The 21,473-nt window shown below is 42.7% G+C and overlaps 1 protein-coding gene across 2 annotated transcripts in view; it reads right to left on the bottom strand.

The window, feature by feature from the left end:
- The window catches only part of MYOCD (myocardin), a 104,614-nt gene that overhangs the window by 9,845 nt on the left and 73,296 nt on the right, over positions 1-21,473 (bottom strand). The window contains exons 7-12 of one of the 2 annotated variants that reach the window (XM_054456366.1): positions 20,235-20,360; positions 15,099-15,352; positions 13,474-13,627; positions 5,755-6,687; positions 2,528-2,671; positions 885-1,013 (exon numbers count right to left, since the gene is read on the bottom strand). In XM_054456366.1, the coding sequence (XP_054312341.1) occupies positions 885-1,013; positions 2,528-2,671; positions 5,755-6,687; positions 13,474-13,627; positions 15,099-15,352; positions 20,235-20,360 (1,740 nt within the window). The remainder of the gene's footprint in view (positions 1-884; positions 1,014-2,527; positions 2,672-5,754; positions 6,688-13,473; positions 13,628-15,098; positions 15,353-20,234; positions 20,361-21,473) is intronic. The other variant, XM_063656176.1, reaches the window with a different exon arrangement.

Raw genomic sequence — 21,473 nt, 5'->3', positions numbered from 1 at the left:
GAAATAGGGGATCATTAATTGTTTCTCTTTTTCTTTCTTTTTTTTTTTTGAGATGGAGTTTTGCTTTTGTCACCCGGGCTGGAGTACAGTGCTACGAACTCGGCTCACTGCAACCTCCACCTCCCAGGTTCAAGCAATTCTCCTGCCTCAGCCTCCTGAGTAGCTGGGATTACAGGCACACACCACCACACCCAGCTAATTTTTGTATTTTTAGTAGAGACGGGTCTCACCATGTTGGTCAGGCTGGTCTCAAACTCCTGACCTCAGGTGATCCACTCACCTTGACCTCCCAAAGTGCTAGGATTACAGGTGTGAGCCACCAGACCCAGCCTTGTTTTTTCTTTTTCTTACTTTTTAATTTTGAGACTTTCCAAATCCAAATGAAAGTAGAGGATACAGTGAACCTCCTTGCACTTATTATCCAGCTTCAATACCCGTCAATGTTTTGCCAGGGTCATTGAATTTTAAAGCCAGGGAGAACCTTAGAAAGTATTACTCTGACCATCACTGTCTTCTATTTGAGAAGCTGTTACGTGCTTGAACAATGTGGTAAGTGCGAGGTTATCTAGAACCCTTACCAAGTAAATATTATCCCTATTTTGTATAAGAGAGGTGAAGTATTCACCTTAGTGACAGTGGCAGCTGGCAGACGGCAGAGCTGGTACCAAAGCCAGACAGTTGACTCTCTTCTCTCCCTGCCTTACACAGCTACACATGCAACACTGTTTTCCAATTATTGTCTAGATAATTTGCTTATTTTGGTGGTGTGGCACATGACACACTCAATGTCAGAATTTACAAACTGCATGAAGTTTAATCATATCAAACAATGTCTGTTCATTGAGTCAGTCTATTCTTCCATAAAGAACAAATCACATGGTTACCTGCTTTACGGCATCTTCATAGGATGGAGGCTGTGTTACCTCTGAAATTGCTGAACTTGACTTAGAAAAAGTTGGGGATGGAATTGAAAACTTTGGCCCCACCTTATCAGAAGAGTGTAAACCAGCCATCTGCATGGGTAAAATACGGAGAAAGGCATTGAATTCATGGATCTGAAATGATATTGTTTCTGTTCTAGAAACAACAGGCTAAATTTTGGAAAAATTGATCTAAGAGGAAAAAAGAAAAATCCAGGGCTTAGAAAATAACTCCCATATATTAACAGTAGTGAATGCTACTGTGGGTTTATTGGTGGTGGTGTCTTAGAATGTGAACCTTGCAGATCTATCTTCCTCCTTAAGGTGCACCCTCTTTTAGGGGAAAATAAGTAAGAGTCCAATTCAATACAAAAAAGATCAGGCTGGGCGCAGTGGCTCATGGCTGTAATAGTAGCACTTTGGGAGGCCGAGGTGGGCAGATCACCTGAGGTCAGGAGTTCGAAAGCAGCCTGGCCAACATGGTGAAACCCCGTCTCACTAAAAATAAAAAAATTAGCCAAGCGTGGTGGTGTGCCTGGAATCCCAGCTACTTGGGAGGCTGAGGCAGGAGAATCGCTTGAACCTGGGAGGTGGAGGTTGCAGTGAGCTGAGATCGCGCCACTGCACTCCAGTCTGGGCGACAGAGTGAGACCGTGTCTCAATCAATCAATCAGTAAAAAATAATCAACCCAGGAATTTCCAGAGTATTATCCCACAGGTCATTTATTTCAAACTGGGTATTTTGCAGAGAACTGGAGGCATTGCTGAGGTCTCTTTATGAACCAGCTTTGTTTATTGTGAGTGTGTTCTCCTGTGGAGTGCCTGGCCCACTTCAGGGTCTCTGCCCCTTCCCTGACTTGTGGTATGTGGCACTTTTATGTCATGCTTATCTTGTTTGTCTCCTTTCTGCCACCTCTTCTTTGCCCCTAGAGACTCTCCATACCCTGGATCCTTCATACCCCTGACTTCTTCCACCAGCTGAAGGGTGACATCTCTTCCTTTTCCATAAAGGTATTGCACTGTGACTCCTGCTTCGCACATCTCTCCAATCCTGTCCATGGATCTGTGTCCCTCTCTCTTCCTCCAACCTTGTTTCCCACACACCCTGATCCCAATCTTTAACTTCACAGAAATTGGTTTATTGTTCACGTTGTTTTGCAAACTTATGGCCATTTTAGTCATCATGATTTCTGGGATGACCCCAGGAAATGACTCCCTGGGAAAACTTCTAACTCATATTTGTACATCCTTTTAGATGCATTTGGAGTGGATTAGTTTCTCTCTAAAATGACATTTACTTCTGCCTTTAAGGGAACTTCATTATTGTTCACTTTGGAGGACCTTTCCAGACCTTTATAATCAATGTGTCCCTCCCTCCCACCAGCATTTAATGTTGTAAGCATAGATCAGTCCTTGTTAACCTATATTGTTCTTTATTTTTTTATTTTATTCATTTTTTTTTTTTTTTTGAGATGGAGTCTCGCTCTATCGCCCGAGCTGGAGTGCAGTGGCGCGATCTCAGCTCACTGCAACCTCTGCCTCCTGGGTTACAGAAGAGAGAAGAGGCAAAGTGAATCCCAGGTTGAAGCTTTTTTTCAGGTGCCTACCTTTTGCTGTACACATGGGCTTTTGGGACAAGGGTTGCCCCCGGCACCATGACTGCTGTCTGCTTGGGCTCCAGAGAAGGGCGGGTGGAGGCTGGAAGAATGGGGAGAGAAGCTTGGAGGATGGCCATCGTGTGCTCCTGAGTTCTGTAAAGGAAGAAGTGACAAATTACATGGCCGGCAGCAGCTCACTTGAGTGTGACCTTTGCTGACAATTCTGGTTCCTGCCCTGTGTCCCCTGGTGTCATTTTTGCAAACCTTCCTAAATTCCATTACCAGATGAACTTGCCTAAAATCTGGCTTTTTAGACATCACCTACTGCTCAGAAACTTCCAGTGGCTCCAGGTATCCACATCATAGGATTTCCACTTTCAAACCGGATGGGTGTTCAAGACTCTACACTTTGGTGCTATTTACTTCTGCAAGCTTAAGTTCTACTATTCCTGCCACAGACCTCCAGCAGCATGCCCTGTACATTCCATCCCCCTACCTTGTCCGTTTCCTGGCCCTCTACTTTTTAACATGACACTTTCTGTCAAGTCCAACCCCTTCATGAAAGCTTCCTGCACCTTTCCAGCCCTTTATAATCAATGTGTCCCTCCCTCCCACCAGCATTTAATGTTGTAAGCATAGATCAGTCATTGTTAACCTATATCGTTCTTTATTTTTTTATTTTATTCATTTTTTTTTTGAGACGGAGTCTCGCTCTGTTGCCTGGACTGGAGTGCAGTGGTGCAATCTCGGCTCACTGCAACCTCTGCCTCCCAGGTTCAAGCTATTCTCCTGCCTCAGCATCCCGAGTAGCTGGGACTACAGGCACGCGCCACCACGCCTGGCTAATTTTGTACTTTTAGTAGAGATGAGGTCTCACCATATTGGCCAGGCTGGTCTCTATCTCCTGACCTCGTGATCCACCCGCCTCGGCCTCCCAAAGTGCTGGGATTACAGGCATGAACCACTGCGCCTGGCCTAATTTTTGTATTTTTAGTAGAGATGGGGTTTCAACATATTGGCCAGGCTGGTCTTGAACTCCTGACTTTGTGATCCACCCACTCGGCCTCCCACAGTGCTGGGATTACAGGCATGAGCCACCGTGCATAGCCTAATTTTTGTATTTTTGGTAGAGATGGGGTTTCCGTGTGTTGGCCAGGCTGGTCTCGAACTCCTGACCTTGTGATCTGCCCACCTTGGCCTCCCAAAGTGCTAGGATTACAGGTGTGAGCCAGCGTGCCTGGCCTGTTCTTTATCGTTTTCTCATGAAATTTTTAATGTCTTCAAAGAGTCTTTGTGAACCATAAATCACTGTACAATGTTAGCAGCAATATCATCAGTACTGAAATTTTTGGTCCAGAGCTGTGTCTCAAGAGCTATTTTTACCTTTGTTTCCCAGGAGAGTACACACTCAATAAATGTTTGTTAATTATGACAATACTTTATTTAGGTCCTAATTTCTCCCAGAGTGCCCCTCAGGGGTAGACATCATTCGTTGGAATGCATTGTTCCTGTAGGTTTGTAAAAATTAATTCTCATTACCTTTTGCCACACTTCACACTCTTGGGGTGGAGATATTCCACTTGAATAGGGCATGTACTTAGAATTAACAAATCTTGGGTTCATGTGATCCTGGGTACTAATTTAAGCTCTCTCCGCCTCACTTTCCTCAATGACAAATAAAGAAGAATACATTGGAGCTCATAGGTTTCTTATGGCGATAACTGAGATTACTTATAGACATGCCTCTTAATGCTTGGCACTTAGCAGGTATTCAATTAATGTGAGTTTTCTTCCGATTCCTTTTCTAATAATGGTGATGTCAGAACCTTTTGATAATGCAACCTTTCTCAACTTGACTTATATAGGCTTTCCTAGTAATTCTTCAGCTCATGAGCATAAAGTCTTTGTCATTCACCTTTGCCTAGTCTTTGAATTAGTGAGTCTTCTAAGCCATCTCCTATGACCACTTCCATTCTGCTGCAGCCACTGGCCCTCTTTCTGATCCTTGAACAGTCCCTACAAGTGCCAACCTCAGGGCCTCTGCATGTGCTATTTCTCATTTGCCTTCAATGCCTTCACCCCAAATATGCACAACATTTTCTTTTCACTGCTTTCAAGGTTTTGCTAAATGTCCCTGGCCCTTCTATTTAAAGTTGCAAATTGCTGGCTGGGCGTGGTGGCTCACGCCTGTAACCCCAGCACTTTGGAGGCCAAGGCGGGTGGATCACGAGGTCAGGAGTTTGAGACCAGCCTGGCCAATATGGTGAAACTCTGTCTCTACTAAAAATACAAAAATAGCCAGGCATGGTGGTGTGCGCCTGTAGTCCCAGCTACTCAGGAGGCTGACGCAGAAAAATCGCTTGAACCCGGGAGGCAGAGGTTGCAGTGAGCCAAGATCACGCCACTGCACTCTAGCCTGGGCGACAGAGCGAGACTCTATCTCAAAAAAACAGTTGCAAACTTCCAAACTACACACACACACACACACACACACACACATACACACACACACACACCCCTTTGCTTTTCTCCATAAGATGTGTCATCTTCTAATATTGTACATAATTTACTTTGAAATTGTTTAATTTGCTTTTAAATTGTCTCTGTTCCCATGAGAACAGAAATTTTTGTTTGGCTAGTTCAGCACTAATTCCCAGAGATGAGAATGGGGCCTGGCACATAGTAGGTGCTCAGTAAATGTTTGCACTATGCAGACCATTACATGTGTAATGTAATGTAAAATCTGATGATTTCCCCATTAAACCTTTGAGGCATTGGTTTGGCCTATGATAAGGCTGGACACCAAGGAATCCTGGGAATCCTGAGAGCAGTGGTCCGCAAACTGCAGCCCACAAGCCAAGTCTTGCTCACTGACTACTTTTTAAAATAAAGTTTTATTGGGACAGAGCCATGTGCATTTGCTTACATGATATCTATGGCTGCTTTTGTGAAACAAAGGCAAAATTGGGTAGGTATGACACAGACAGTGTGACCTGCAAAGCAAAAAATTTTACTATCTGGCCCTTTACAGAGTAAGTTTGCCAACCCCTGCCTTAGAGGATGAGTGAGTTTGGTCTACCATGAAGATTCAAGGATTGTAGTGTCTGGGAGATTCTGCTATGCTTTTGGTAAACCCTTCCCATTGAAAGTTCTGACATTAGCTCTTTAGCAGTTGAAAATTTGTAACCCACTTCCAGAAAGAAGTGTGCACCAGGCACGGCGCAAAGTGCTCTTACCTGTGCAGTGCACACCTGGCTGCTGATGGGCGAGGAGACCGTGTGCCCTTCTCCCTGGGCCCCGGAGGATGAGGGCAGAAAGTGAGGGTTGTTGGGTGATGGGGGCAAACTGATGTGCTGTGGGCTTTTCACAGCCCCCAGCGGTGAATGCTGAGGGGAACACTGGGGGCTGAGAAATGTGGAAGAAAGTACATTGGTTTGATCTGAGGACTCCACACAATGAGCATTTCCAAGGGGCTGGAGTTGAGCAGCTTCACAAGCCGGCGGGTGACACTCTGAGCTGCTGCTTTGTCTTTTCACAGGTACTTGGGATGCAAAAGGACAGCTGGAGACAGCCTCTTCCTGCTTGATGGAGGCAGCCAGGAAAGGCAGCGGCTTCTTCTCTGAACAGTTATTCCTTTTCTGCTTCTGAAGCTGCATCCTCAGCTCCTCCACCTGCCTCTGCTCTTGCTGGAGTTTCCAGGTGAGTTCATTGATCACCTTCTGCTTCTCCACCAGCATCTTGTCCTTCTCGGAGTCCAGCCCGTCCAGCTCAGAAGGAATAGAGCCCCCATTCAGGCTGCTCATGAGACTTTCCTCCGTGCACACGTGGACTGGGGACGGGTGCAGGCCGAAGGAGGGGGAGGCATCATTGAAGGTGTCCGGCAGGGACCCAGCGACTGACAGGTCAGAGGAGGCTGGGGAGATCGGGGGGCTGGAGCTGGTGCTGCCAAAGTGGTAGAAGCCGTTGGACAGGGCACTGGTGGAAGAGGAAGACTGGTAATTGGGCAGCGTGTTGGGTGTGACAGGAAAAGTGACAGTCGTTATATCCCCAAAGTTCGGCACTGGGTTACCAGAGCAGTCCTGGAAGGGTCGAAGCCGGTCCATGAGGGCCGTTTTGGTGCCTGACACAGGCAAGCCCCGAATTCGAAGCTGTTGTCTTAATTCAGAGACCTAAAGAAATCAGAATGTGGTTAGTGTGCTGTTTAACAATATTTTTAAAAGTGTATTCATTAAAAAATTAGCTTCAAAACATCACAAATGGAATTCTACAATACCCACCTCTTTTTTATACTTCTTTCTGATTTCCTCTCCTACCCCTGATATAAATCAGTTTTGCACAATTTTAACAATTATTTTTAACTTTAATCATATATGGTGTTTTCATGGCCTTAGAGTCATAGAAATGTAGGGCTTGAATGAATGGTAGAAGTCATCTAATCTACTGCCCGTCATCCCTCATGGCGATCTGTGTCCCCATTTTATAGATGAGAAAACATATCTGCCTGGGTTTAGACACAAGCCCTCCAACAATAGTCTTGAAGTACAGCGAAGTCTGCAGCTTTCCTGGCTTCCTTGGTGAGGGCTCTTCTTACCACGTTCTCTTCCTCAAACCTGAGCATGCACCAGAACCACTGGAGGGTGTGTTACAAAGCAGACTGCAGGGCCCCACTGTGGGGTTTCTGACCCAGTTGATATGCATTTCTAACAAGTCCTCAGGTGGTGCCCAGACCTGACTTTGAGAACCACGGCTCCATATAAACCTTTATGTCCTAAATTTTAATGACCAGCTGGATAATAGTCGTATACTGAGAGAGGATGTGGTGATAAGACCATCAGTTCAACTCCTAGCCCTGTCTGTTACTAACTCAGTGATCAATCACTCCGTGCCTCAGTTTCCCTTCTGGGAAATGGAGGAAATAATACTTTATGCATTTTTGTGAGGGTTAAAATGGCTTAAAATGTATAAAGCACTTGGAATAGTGCCTGGCAACTTGTTGTGCACTATAAAGTTTTACTAATATTATTATGTTAATTCACATGTAATTATCTTATCCCTGTATTTTTTATAATGTTCATAAACTGGAAACTCTAAATATCTACAAATATGAGAACTGGTTAGGTAAATGATAGTGTATGCAAATGATGGGACACTACAGATCCATTAAAGCTGATGCTATAAATACTTGCTGACATTGGATGATTGTTGTGGTACACTAGTAAGTGAACAAAGTTTGAATTGATTGTATTTTTCTAAAAATTATATAAACAATGTATGTATATATATACATATATATATTTAAACCTATGTTTGCATATGAAAAATCCAGATAAAAATATGTTAAAATGTTAACAATGGTTCTCCTTATCTGTATGTTCTAAATATGTCACATAAATGTATTACGTTTGTAATTAAAACAGGAAACATATTAAATACCTAAATTTCAATAATTTCATAAAACAGAAGACTATAGGAAAATATTCTGATACTCTGTACGAAAAGATTGTTTGAGAAAAATATTGAAAACAAAATTAAAACTTCTGTAAGTCAAGAAACTACAAAGCGCAAATACAAATAGCTATCTTGGGAAAAATGAATTGTGACACAAATAATAAAGTGTTAAAAAGCTCAATGTATCAAGTGTGCTAATTGATTAAAAAGAAGATTGATACCCAGCATAAAAATGAGCAAGGGATACATGATCCAGCTTTTCAGAAACAAAAATAAAATTTAAAATATGGACAGTAATGTATGTATATCATCATTAGCAGTCCAAGAAATGAAAATCGAATGAATATATATATCTATTTGTATTTATTAAGTTGGCAAATGAATAAGAAGACTTTGTGTTAGTTAAGTAGCAGCAAAAATTAAACAAAATTAGTTTTTTTTGAGGCGGAGTCTTGCTCTGTTGGTCAGGCTGGAGTGCAGCGGCATAATCTCGACTCACTGCAACCGCCACCTCCCGGGTTCAAGCAATTCTCCCGCCTCAGCCTCCTGAGTAGCTGGGATTACAGGCACGCACCACCACACCGGGCTAATTTTTGTATTTTAAGTAGAGATGGGGTTTCACCATGTTGGCCAGGCTGGTCCGGAACTCCTGACCTTAGATGATCCACTGGCCTCAGCCTCCCAAAGTGCTGGGATTACAGGCGTGAGCCATAGCGCCCGGCCCAAAATTACAATGTGTTTGTAAAGCTCTTTATTACATTGCTATTCAAAGTATGGTCCTTAGACAAGCAACATCAGCATCGCCCGGGAGCTAGTTGGAAATGCAGAATCTTGGGCCCCTCTCCAGACCTGAATCAGAATCTTCATGCTACCAAGAGCCCAGGTGATTCAGTTCACACATTAATGTTTGAGAAGTGCTGCTTTGACTTTCTGCTTCTGGGAACAGACTGACATAAATGTTCAGGGCAGAAATTTTAATATGTATCAAAAACTTTAGCCAGGCGCCGTGGCTCACTCCTGTAATCCCAGAACTTTGGGAGGCCGAGGCGGGCGGATCACGAGGTCAGGAGATCGAGACCATCCAGGCTAACACGGTGAAACCCCGTCTCTACTAAAAATACAAAAAATTAGCTGGGCATGGTGGCGGGCACCTGTAGTCCCAGCTACTCGGGAGGCTGAGGCAGGAGAAAGGCGTGAACCCGGGAGGCGGAGCTTGCAGTGAGCCGAGATCATGCCACTGCACTCCAGCCTGGGCAACAGAGCGAGCTCCGTCTCAAAAACAAACAAACAAACAAAAAAACTTTAAACAATATTAATATATTTAATTCAGGAATTTTATTCTAGCCTGAGGAAATAATCAGAGAAACTAATAAATGTAGGCACAAAGGTCACTGAAATCATATATATATATATACACACACATACATATACATACGTATATATACACACACATATACATATGTATATATACACATATACATATACATATGTATATATACACATATACATATACATATGTATATATACACATATACATATACATATGTATATATACATATGTGTATATATGTGTATATATGTGTGTATATATGTGTATATATATACACACATATATAGGTTTTGAGACGGATATATATATGTGTCTCATCTGTTTTGAGACAGATATATATATGTGTATATATACACATATATATAGGTTTTGTATATATACATATACATATATACATATACATATGTATATACGTATATACATATGTGTATATACGTATATACATATACATATGCATATATACATATGTGTATATATGTGTATATATATACACAAATATATATGTTTTGAGACACATATATATGTGTATATATATATACACATATATAGGTTTTGTATATATACATATACATATATACATATACATATGTATATATACACCTATGTATATATATACATAGGTGTATATATATGTGTGTGATATATATACACACACATATACATATATATAGGTTTTCAGACAGAGTCTCGCTCTGTCACCCAGGCTGGAGTGCAGTGGCGCGATCTCAGCTCACTGCAACCTCCACCTCCTGCGTTCAAGCAATTCCCCTGCCTCAGCCTCCTGAGTAGCCGGGATTACAGGTGTGCACCACCACACCCAGCTAATTTTTTGTATTTTTAGTAGAGATGGGGTTTCACCATGTTGGCCATGCTGGTTTTGAACACCTGCCCTCAAGCGATCCGCCCACCTTGGCCTCCCAAACTCTAGGATTACAGGCGTAAGCCACTGTGCCCAGCCTGAAATCACATTTTGAATAGCAAAAATCTGGTAGCTAGTTAAGTGTCCAGCAGTGGAATGTTAACTAGGTGGTGAAGTGATATGCTGCTATTAAAAATAAAAAATTTATTGAATATTAACAGTTATGAAAAATGTTCACGATGTGTTAAGAAAAGAAGTATGCCAGTAATTTATGTACACGTAATTTTTTCAAGACAATTATTTTAAAACAAATGTTTATATGCATTTTAAACCTAGAAGGAAATATAATCTGCTTTCTGTTAGTCTTAATTATCTTTCAAAATACTGTTCACTTTTCTACACACTATCATATTTCAACAGTCAATATATGTCACTTTATAATCAGCTAAAAGTTATAGAAAGGATTGAATTAACTTACATTAGCAATTATTTATTTACCCTACAGTCTTGCTGGAATTGTTTTATCATTTTCTTTTAGATTTGCTGGTTTGAAAAAGTACAAAATGGCAACTCATTATTGTTTTAATTTTGAATTACTTAAAATTGATGAGTTCTACATTTATTTTTAGAATCTGTCTTACCACTGAATAATTTAACTACATTATTAAATAATGTAGCTCATATTCTAAAAATGAATACGGTTGAGTTTAATTTACCTTAAACTTCAGAATATTACACTGTATGGGCTTGTTCAGGACAAAGGTTTGTATACACCTCTTTTCTACATTCACTAGTGTTTTCATCACTAATAACTTTTTAAACTATTATGGAAAAATTCACACATACACAAAAGTAGATAGAAAGTCTAATGAACCTCATATACTCATCAACAAACTTCAACAATTATCACTCATGCCCAATCTTGTTTCTTTTATACTCCAACCCACTTCTCCTACCTTTCCTGAATTATTTTGAAGCAAAGCATATATAATTTCATCCAAATAATTTGGTCTCTATCTCTACATCTCTAAAAGATAAGTACTCTTAAAAAGCCATAATATAACATTATCACACCTTAAAATATGAATTATTATTTCTTAATATCAATAAGGTATTCTCTCAGTTTTTTAAACTTTCAGTCTCTCTCTCTCTTTCTCTCTCTCTCTGTTTCTCTGGTATGCTCTCTCTCTCTCTAGTTTTTTTGTTTGTTTGTTTTTTTGACACAGAGTCTCGCTCTGTCGTCAGGCTAGAGTGCAGTGGCGTGATCTTGGCTCACTGCAACCTCCACCTCCCGGGTTCAAGCGATTCTCCCGCCTCAGCCTCCCGAATAGCTGGATTACAGGTGTGCACCACCACGCCTGGCTAATTTTTGTATTTTTAGTAGAGATGGGGTTTCACCATGTTGGTCAGGCTGGTCTTGATCTCTTGACTTCATGATCTGCCTGCCTTGGCCTCCCAAAGTGCTGGGATTATAGGCGTGAGCCACCGCGCCCAGCCAGTTGTTTTTTTTTTTTTTAAATAGGATGCAAAAAATTATCCACATACTGTGATATATAACCATGAACTTTTCAAAAAGAAATCAAATACTTTCCTCTCAGTGTTCTTTTCCTTTTATGTAGCAAAACATGAAAATTGCTTGCAAATGTCACCTTCATTATATGACCTTTCTGATTACTATTAGCGGGGTCACCTTCATCCATTCCTCTTATTTCTTCCTTTCCCCAATTGTGGTTGCATCATATGCCTCCTCATTTCTCTTCTCTCTTTCCTTCTCACTCTTTCCATTTTGTTCTTCATTAATCTCATTCACCCTTCTAGGTTCAATGCTCCACACATTGCACATGATGCTGAAATTTCTTTTCCCACCCCTGACAACACAGCCTGACTAATTCTTACTGATGGAAACGGATGACTTTTCTCTCGGTTGTCCCGCTGGTACCTGCGACTTGACTTTCCCAAACTGAATGAACTTGCCACTGTCCCTTCACATCAACTCCTCATTCTACTCTCCCTCTTTCTGTCATTGATATCACTCTCCCAGGACTCAGATGGCGCCTCTCCCCATGCACACAGTGAGTGGTCAAGTCCAGCGACGTTCTCTCCTACCCATCTCTCTCTTTCCACTCATCTCTCATACAATAGCAAAGCCCCTGAAATAAGTTACTTAGCTTCAAGCCTCAGTTTTGTCATTCATAAGCTGGTTAAACTGTCTATCATTTGACCTCTTTATGATTCTAGTTTTTATTTTCACTTTTTAAATTGGGGAGACAAAACTTATCTTGCAGGGTGAAAATTAAAGCAAATCTACACAGAATGAATGATGGATGGTTTATATTAAAAAAAAAATTGGTAGGGGCTGGGCAGGGTGGCTCATGCCTGTAATCCCAGCACTTTGGGAGGCCAAGGCTGGTGGATCACCTGAGGTCAGGAGTTCGAGACCAGCCTGGCCAACTTGGTGAAACCCCATCTCTACTAAAAATACAAAAATTAGCTGGGTGTAGTGGTAGGTGCCTGTAGTCCCAGCTACTAGGGAAGCTAAGGCAGGAGAATAGCTTGAAGCCAGGAAGCAGAGCTTGCAGTGAGCCGAGATTGTGCCACTGCATTCCAGCCTGGATGACAGAGTGAGACTCCATCTCAAAAAATAAAAAAATAAAAAATAAAAGGTAGGCACCATTGTCATCATCATCATCTCCTTATACCTATACTAATTATCATAACTCTCACCAGCCAATGATTCTGAGCATGTGTATCTAGAGGGATCCACCTGCCTCAGCCTCCCAAAAGTGGGTTTTGAGGGGTCTGACAGATGGCACTATCATATCTGGATCATGTTTCTCTTTGGCTAAATCATCTCCTGTCTCACTTGTCTCCTGTCTTACTCTTATCTGGAAATAGCCTACTTAAAAATTATTTTTTGCTATGGTAAAATAAACATAAAGTTTGTCTTTTCCCTCTATCTCGAAAGAAAGGGCTCTTGCCCTTTCTTGCCCTTCCACCTTCTGCCCTTCTACCATGGGATGGCATTTGCCAGATACTGGTGCCATGTCCTTGGGCTTCTCAGTTCTAGAACTGTGAGAAATAAATTCCTTTTCTTTTCAAATTTCCCAGTTTCCAGCATCCTGTTACGGCTGCATAAAATGGACTAGACAACTGGAGTGTCCAACCACAGCAGGATAAATTCTGTCACCTCCTTCAGTGTTTCCTATAGTCTTCTTCCCCTCCCACTCTTACTCCAGATATCAGTTGGTCGTGGTGATGTTAACAACATACTGTTGTATTTGTTTAAAAAAAGAAAGAAACTCATGTCAAATCCTATACCTTCAGATCATCCAGGTTAGGTGGGAGTGGGCCTGGTTTGAAAGAAGAGACACCAGTTTGTCCAGAAAAACTGTTTTTGACAGGAGACAAGGGGGTATTGCTCAGTGGCGTTGAAGAAGAGTTTGGATTTCTGACCATCTGTTCATTTGGTTCCCTAAAAAATAAACAAAGAGGCATTTCAAGTACAATCAAATATTGGTGGCATAACTTGCATTTAGATCGGATCCCAAAGTGATTGCCTGTAAGGGTCAGGCATGTAATAAACCAGCAGAAGAGACCAGGGTGAGGAAAAACAACACTGCCGGCTAGATGGTAAGTGGTGCGTGACATCTGAACTTTGTTTAGGGAGATAAGAGGGAGTGGCGGGGACTTTGGCATATGAGAGAGGACACATCCACCTGTGATTCAGCTGATGCTCTGTCCTAGGGAGGCCAAATACACCTGGTGAAGCTTGGTTGTGTTTAGTGCTCAGAGTAATTGCTAGCATAGTCTGAGGATGATGCAGGAGGAATCCACATCTCAACTTTATATGTGGGGATATTGACGATTTAAAAGGTGACCTGGCCAGGCATGGGGGCTCATGCCTGTAATCCCAGCACTTTGGGAGGCCAAGGCAGGCAGATCACCTGAGGTTGGGAGTTTGAGACCAGCCTGACCAACGTGGAGAAACCCTGTCACTACTAAAAATACAAAATTAGTCAGGCGTGGTGGCGCATGTCTGTAATTCTAGCTACTAGGGAGGCTGAGGCAGGAGAATCGCTTGAACCTGGGAGGCGGAGGTTGCAGTGAGCCGAGATGGTGCCATTGCACTCCAGCCTGGGCAACAAGAGCGAAACTCCGTCTCAAAAAAATTAAAGAATAAAAAAAATATTAAAAAAAATAAAAGGTGACCTAGCAATGTGGTCACACAACCTGGGCTCAGGAGTCAATCTTTGAGGGTGTCTCTCAGCTGCTCAGCTCTGTTCCTTCCAAAAGCAGAAGTGCATCAGAATTGCTCATAATTCCAATACCACATTCTTAGACATTCCATAGTCCAACCTGAAAGTGCTAATATTTTCCTTTTTCCCAAAGGGGCCTCTTATCAAGGGCATTGATTTATAGTAGTCCCCCCTCATTGGAGGTTTCACTTTACAAGATTTCAGTTACCTGAGGTCAGCTGCAGTTCAAAAATAGATGCGTCCAGTACAAGAAGTTATTTTGAGAGAGAAACCACCATATCCCCATACCTTTTATTACAGTATCTTGCTATAATTGTTCTATATTATTGCTAGCTATTATTGTTATTCTCTCACTGTGCCTAATTTATAAGTGAAACCTTATCATAGGTATATATGCCTAAGAAAAATACAGTATATGTAGAGTTCAGTACTATCTGAGGTTTTAGGGATCCACTGAGGGTTTGGAACACATGTGCAGATAAAGAGGCCCTGTATTTGCTTCCTCCCAGTCTTATGGTTCTGAAAAGGTGTGCATAGTTTCTAAATTGAGTCACCTTCCAAACATACTGGATGAGGAAATGGTGCAATATAGGACTTGCTAGGCCCCATGGTACTGGCAGATAGATATTAATAGACACCCTTCCCAACCTCTGCCCACAGCCACCCTCCCAGGCTTGCCGGACTTACTTAAGCTGAGCTTGGTGCATCCCTGGGTAGCTGAATCGGTGTTGCTGCTGCTGCTGCTGCTGGCTGAGGATTTGGAGCTGCAGGAACAGCTGCTGTTGCTGGAGCAGCCGAGCGTAGGCTGAGTCCATAGGTGGAGGGGACTTCTCTGCCTTCTGGTCTGGGGGAATGTACTGGTGGTATTTAAGCTTCTTCACCTTTGGCTTGGGGTCCTTGGGCTTTTTGTGGCGGTTCTTACTGTCACCCAAGGATTTGGACTGCAAAGAGGATGAGGAAATGGCATGTGCTTTAGGCGATGGCGGAGAATGACTTTGCATCACACATTGTGAGGCAGTTTTGTCTGATGGCCATTCTTGGATCTCAGAAATATAATATAGCAAAGGCATGATGTACAAAGAGTGCCTAGGACACTAACGTTGCTAATGAACAAATTCATTGCAAATGTATCACACTGGAAGGACACTCCTTAGACGGGGAATGTTGAATCTTAGAAGCAGCTCCAGAGTTTTTCCTTTCTGGAGTACAGCAAAATGTAATCCTGTGTTTCAATGGGTACATTCTCCTAACCTAAAACCAACTGATGACCTAACAAAGGCTGCATTCTGATCTTGAGACTACCTGTAGAAAGTTCTTTCATGGCTGGGCGCAATGGCTCACACCTGTAATGCCAACACTTTGGGAGGCAGAGGCGGGTGGATCACCTGAGTTCATGAGTTCGAGACTAGCCTGACCAACATGGTGAAACCCCTTCTCTACAAAAAATACAAAAAGTAGCCGGGTGTGGTGTCGGGCGCCTGTAATCCCAGCTACTCGGGAAACTGAGGCAGGGGAATCGCTTGAACCCGGGAGGCAGATGTTGCAGTGAGCCAAGATCGTGCTATTGCACTCCAGCCTGGGCAACTAGAGCAAAACTCCATCTTAAAAAAAAAAAAAAAAAAAAAAAAAGAACTTTCATATGCATATGTGCAGTCACCTTTAGTTAAACACTTAATAAGTTGACTTATTAATGACATAAACTTAGATAAAACTAAGATTTTCTTTGAAAATCTAGAATGTGGTTATTTGTTGCTTTGGGCTGAAAGTAAGATAAACCCTGCCTATCTGCCTGCTGAACACCCTCTCGCCTGCCTGCCAAATACCGATGAAAGATCAGGAAGTAACACCTTTTGAAATAAGGATACTTTACTTATTATGGGAAGGGTTATCCACCTACTGGAACATTTCCCAGAGCTGGAACCCAAAGCATGTATTGCATGATTTGGACACACTGAATCAGGAAGTTAAAGGTATAGTCTTGAAAGATAAGACAAATTGTTGAAAGTGGTACAATTACTTAATACATCTCAGTTTTCTCATCTGCAAGTTGGAGAAAATATTCTTTACTTTTTCTCTCACTAATCAATATAAAGACTATAAAAGATAATATTGAAATAATAACAGGTAGTCAATGAACAGGTAATTATGTCTATAACCTGCTCCTGAAATAAAAGACCTTCGTATATTAGGAAGGAATGGGTCCATCCTGTTATCAGGTTAAAAAAAAGTAATTTTCAGGCCGGGCGCGGTGGCTCATGCCTGTAATCCCAGCACTTTGGGAGGAGGAGGTGGACGGATACCTTGAGGTCAGGAGTTCGAGACCAGCCTGGCCAGCATGGTGAAACCCTGTCTCTGGTAAAAATACAAAAAATTAGCTGGACTTGGTGGTAGATGCCTGTAGTCTCAGCTTCTTGAGAGGGTGAGGCAGTAGAATAGCTTGAACCCAGGAGGCAGAGGTTGCAGTAAGCCAAGATTGCGCCACTATACTCCAGCTTGGGTGATAGAGCGAGACTCTGCCTCAAAAAAAAAAAAAAAGAATTTTCAAACCCTGACTTTATTACAGAAGGTTGAAATGAAGAACATGGATGTCATGACCCCAAGTGAGCTAGGATTTGGGGGAACATTGGAAGGAAAGTGTGTTTCCACCGGTGTCCAGAAGAGGGGGCTCCTGAACAGCTGGCAGGCATATTCTGACTTGGCAGGTTTCCCACTTGAACCACAAACTACACATCTGAATGTGACCTTATCCAAAGGAGCTTACAACTTACTTGGACTCAGCGCAATGCACCCCCAAAGGCTCTTTTGTTTTCTAAAGAGACTTCTTCCTGGCGACTAACGAATAATGAACACAAGTATTTGGGTGTGTTTGGTGGCTCCATTTCTCTCTGCTTACTAATCGATTAGCATTCTAGTTAATTAATCAGTCTTCTGTCCTTGGAGAGTTTCTGCAGGGCTCCCGAAACCAGCTCTGCCCTGGTCTGCTCCAGATCAGCTGCTGTTGTCGCCTCATTCTGAGGCTTGCCTTGTCTGGGGAGGATGGGAGCTGCAGCCCTGGCAGGGTGGCGCAGCTAAGTCGGAGGTCCAGGAGCTTTTTTTCTCTATGTTGCCTTAGCACATTCCAGAAGATACTGAAATCGGACCATTTACTCTGGATAGTCTGGGGTAAAGGCTACTATTACTATTCTCTTTTTGAGCCCAGGGGACACTAAGATTTCTGTGTTTGTTGACCAAGCAGAAGAAATGATGGCTCTTCTACAAACAACCAGCCTGCCAGGACCAGCTGGGTGTCTGTAAGAATCGCCCTTTTCACTGAAAGTGATCTGTTCATCTCCTGGGCTTCTATCATACTTTCTACTACAGTGAGGTTGAAGCCTTTGCTAATTTTTTTTTTTATATATATACAGAGTCTCGCTCTGTCGACCAGGCTAGAGTGCAGTGACTGCGATCTCGGGTCACTGCCACCACCACCTCCTGGGTTCAAGCGATTCTCCTGCCTCAGCCTCCCGAGTAGCTGGGATTACAGGCACATGCCACCAGGTCTGGCTAATTTTTGTATTTTTAGTAGAGATGGGGTTTCACCATGTCGGCCAGGCTGGTCTCGAACTCCTGACCTCAGGTGATCTGCCCGCCTTGGCCTCCCAAAGTGCTGGGATTACAGGCGTGAGCCACCGTGCTCCGCTGCTAACTTGAATTATGCAAAATTTAAATACTGTGATAGAAATATGAATAACATTTCTCTTTATATTTAGCTTTAGAAATAACGGGACTCATCTCCTCCTCCTTCCCCTGCAATGAACAAAATGCACTGATAGTCATATAATTTCAAACCTGTTGAGCTGAGTGAATTGACAGCTGGGTTTAAGCTCTTGTGGTTTGGTGGCGGAGGCTTACTGGGAAACTGAAGTGTCTATCATCCACTAGACCATAAAACTGTTCCTATATCATTGATTTTTACTTCAATTTACAATCTTTTTTAAATCCCGTAAGAGTCATTTTAACATTCATTAAGTGGTGGCACTTGAGCTGAGAAAACGTTTTCCCAAATCAGTTGGAAGTTATTTGGGATAGGCCAGGCACGGTGGCTTACGCCTGTAATCCCAGCACTCTGGGAGGCCGAGGCAGGCGGATCACCTGAGGTCAGGAGTTCAAGATCAGCCTGACCAATATGGAGAAACCCCGTCTTTACTAAAAATACAAAATTTGCCAGGCATGGTGGTGTGCACCTATAATCCCAGCTACTGGGGAGGCTGAGGCAGGAGAATCACTTGAACCTGGGAGGCGGAGGTTGCGACGAGCTGAGATTGCGCCACTGCACTCCAGGCTGGGCAACAACAGTGAAACTCCGCCTCAAAAGAAAAAAAAAAGGAACACAAAGAGAAATTATTTGGGATAAAACATTATAAAGAAGGCCACATGATTACCAGGCAATTAACTGAAGAGAGAGCAGCCTGTGTACTGTGAGATGTGACGCTGGTGTTTATAGAAGCACAATTCACAAGTGCAAAGATATGGACCCAACCTAAGTGCCCATCAACCAATAAGTGGATAAAGAAAATGTGGTACATATACAACATGGAATGCTACTCAGCCATAAAAAGGAATGAAATAATGTCTTTTGCAGTCACTTGGATGAAGCTGCAGGCCATTATTCTAAGTGAGGTAACTCAGGAATGGAAAACCAAGTATCATGTGTTCTCACTTATACGTGGGAGCTAAGCTATGAGGATGCAGAGGCGTAAGAACTATGTAATGGAATTTGGGGATTGGGGGAAGATTGGGAGTGGGGTGAGGGATAAAAGATTACATATTGTGTACAATGTACACTGCTCAGGTGGCGGGTGCACTACAATCTCAGAAATCACCACTAAAGGGCCGGGCGCGGTGGCTCACGCCTGTAATCCCAGCACTTTGGGAGGCCAAGGCGGGCGGATCATGAGGTCAGGAGACGAAGACCAGCCTGGCTAATACAGTGAAACCCCATCTCTATTAAAAATACAAAAAATTAGCTGGGCATGGTGGCGGGCGCCTGTAGTCCCAGATACTCGGGAGGCTGAGGCAGGAGAATCACTTGAACCTGGGAGGCGGAGGTTGCAGTAAGCTGAGATCGCACCACTGTATTCCAACCTGGGCAACAGAGAGAGACTCCGTCTCAAAAAAAAAAAAAAAAAAAAAAGAAAGAAAGAAAAGAAAAAAGAAAAAAAAGAAAGAAAGAAAGAAAAAATCACCACTAAAAACCACCTGCACCCCTAAAACTATTGAAATAAAAATAAAAATTAACAAAAAGATATAATGCTGAGAAAACTAAACATTTGCTATAATGATTCTAGCTACCTGCCTACTATGAATGAAACCCCGTGTTTATTTCCATCGGAAGACTGGCTTGAATGATGTAAGTTTTACATTATGCAAGCTTTTCAGGGCTACTTCCCTTGCGTAAAATTCAACTGCTCTATACCTATTTTATGAAACTTGTAAATCCTGCCTTACAATCAGCTGTGTCTACCTCAAGGGTGAGCTTATGAAATATTTTAAGTGGGGAACATGCTGGCTGGGCTGTGATCCCAAAGAAATGCAAATCCACAGCCTTCTCCGTGGCAGAGGTGATGTCTGCTGTGCTGCATGGATAATGAAATCTTGGTCCATATACACTGGTGACCCATTTCTCATTTCCTGTTTTGTGACCCCCCCTAGTGAGCTGAACCTCTGCATGGGTCCTCCGTGTAACTCTCCTCGTGTTGTCAGACCTAACTCAGAAAGTTCTGCTCCAAGTTGGCTCTGTGAGCTGAGCGCTCAGGCAGGGCTCGGAGGCTGATGTGTCCGTACCTTTACGGCAGCTTGCACGGCTATGGGGGTGCTGGGGGGGCCAAGCCCCTGCTTCCCCACATCTGACTGGTGGCTGGGCTGTGAGGCTGAGTCATTTCTGTCATTCTCTGAGCCAGAAGCAAGATCCTGAAACCCAAATGTTACCGATATTAGGAAGATACAGGAATAAGTTGTGTGACACAGAAATGTTAGAGTCCGTATATATACCTCTGCTGCTTTCATCCTAGCTTCTCACTCAAGTAAATATCAGCCTACTCCCCCACGGGGAGGAGTCACATACGTATATGTGTGTATATATGTGTGTGTGTATATATATGTATATGTGTATATACATATATATATGTTTATGTGTATATATATATATAAACTTATCATCCAGCTGAGAACACTTTTGAGAGAGAAAGGGAATCATTCTAAGTAATGATTCCAAAAGACAGGTATAAAAATGGTCTGTTCTAGGCAAACTGGGACATCTGGTCTCGGTGTGTGGGCGTTCCACCTGTGTGTGACAAGGTCCACCTGTCTTGATAATGCAATTGAAAAAGAGCAGCAGGGAAGAGTGGGTGTAGGAATCTGGGGGGAAAGTAGGACAACGAACAAGGTAGATAAAAGGGATGTTAGCAGAAAAAGGGAAAGTGTGTTTGCAAGTGTGTGTGTGTGCATCTCCAAGTGTGTGAGTGTTTATATGTGCATGTATGTGTGTACGTGCATGTGTGCTTATGTGCATGTGTGTATATATATGTGTGCGCATGTTAGGTGTATACATGTGTGTATGTGCACATGCGTGCACACAGGCATGTATATGTACATGTGGTTCTGCGTGTATACATATGTGAGTCTGTGTGTGTGTTTGTGTGTGCGTGCACATGCGTGTGTATAAAGTCATAAGAAACCTTTATCAGAGGCAGAGTCTGTAAAGGGAAAAATTATTTTCTCTTTCTCTGCTACATTCCTCTGTTTCAACTCTGACAAAAAGGAGCCAGGGCTGCCCATGATCTCTCCATGGGGGGTTAGGAATGAGCTTTGCAGTTCTTCCCTGAGCCCTGCCTGGCACCTGTCAAAGGCCCGAAGGATTCTTTTCTCTTGGAGCCTCAGTGTCCTCATCTGTCAAACATGATTGCCGGGAGAAATGACAAACAATGATTTTCGCATCTTGCCTGGCATTGTTCGGTGCTTGTTCTCTTCTTCCCCTCTCCTAAGGTGAAGCAGAAAAGAACTTGCGTTTTCCTCAAACCATTC

The sequence above is a fragment of the Pongo pygmaeus genome, chromosome 19 (genome assembly GCF_028885625.2).
Source record: "Pongo pygmaeus isolate AG05252 chromosome 19, NHGRI_mPonPyg2-v2.0_pri, whole genome shotgun sequence".
In the NCBI taxonomy this organism is placed as follows: domain Eukaryota; kingdom Metazoa; phylum Chordata; class Mammalia; order Primates; family Hominidae; genus Pongo; species Pongo pygmaeus.
Note: the sequence above shows the minus strand (reverse complement) of the source record. Positions and strands in the feature narration are given on the sequence as shown.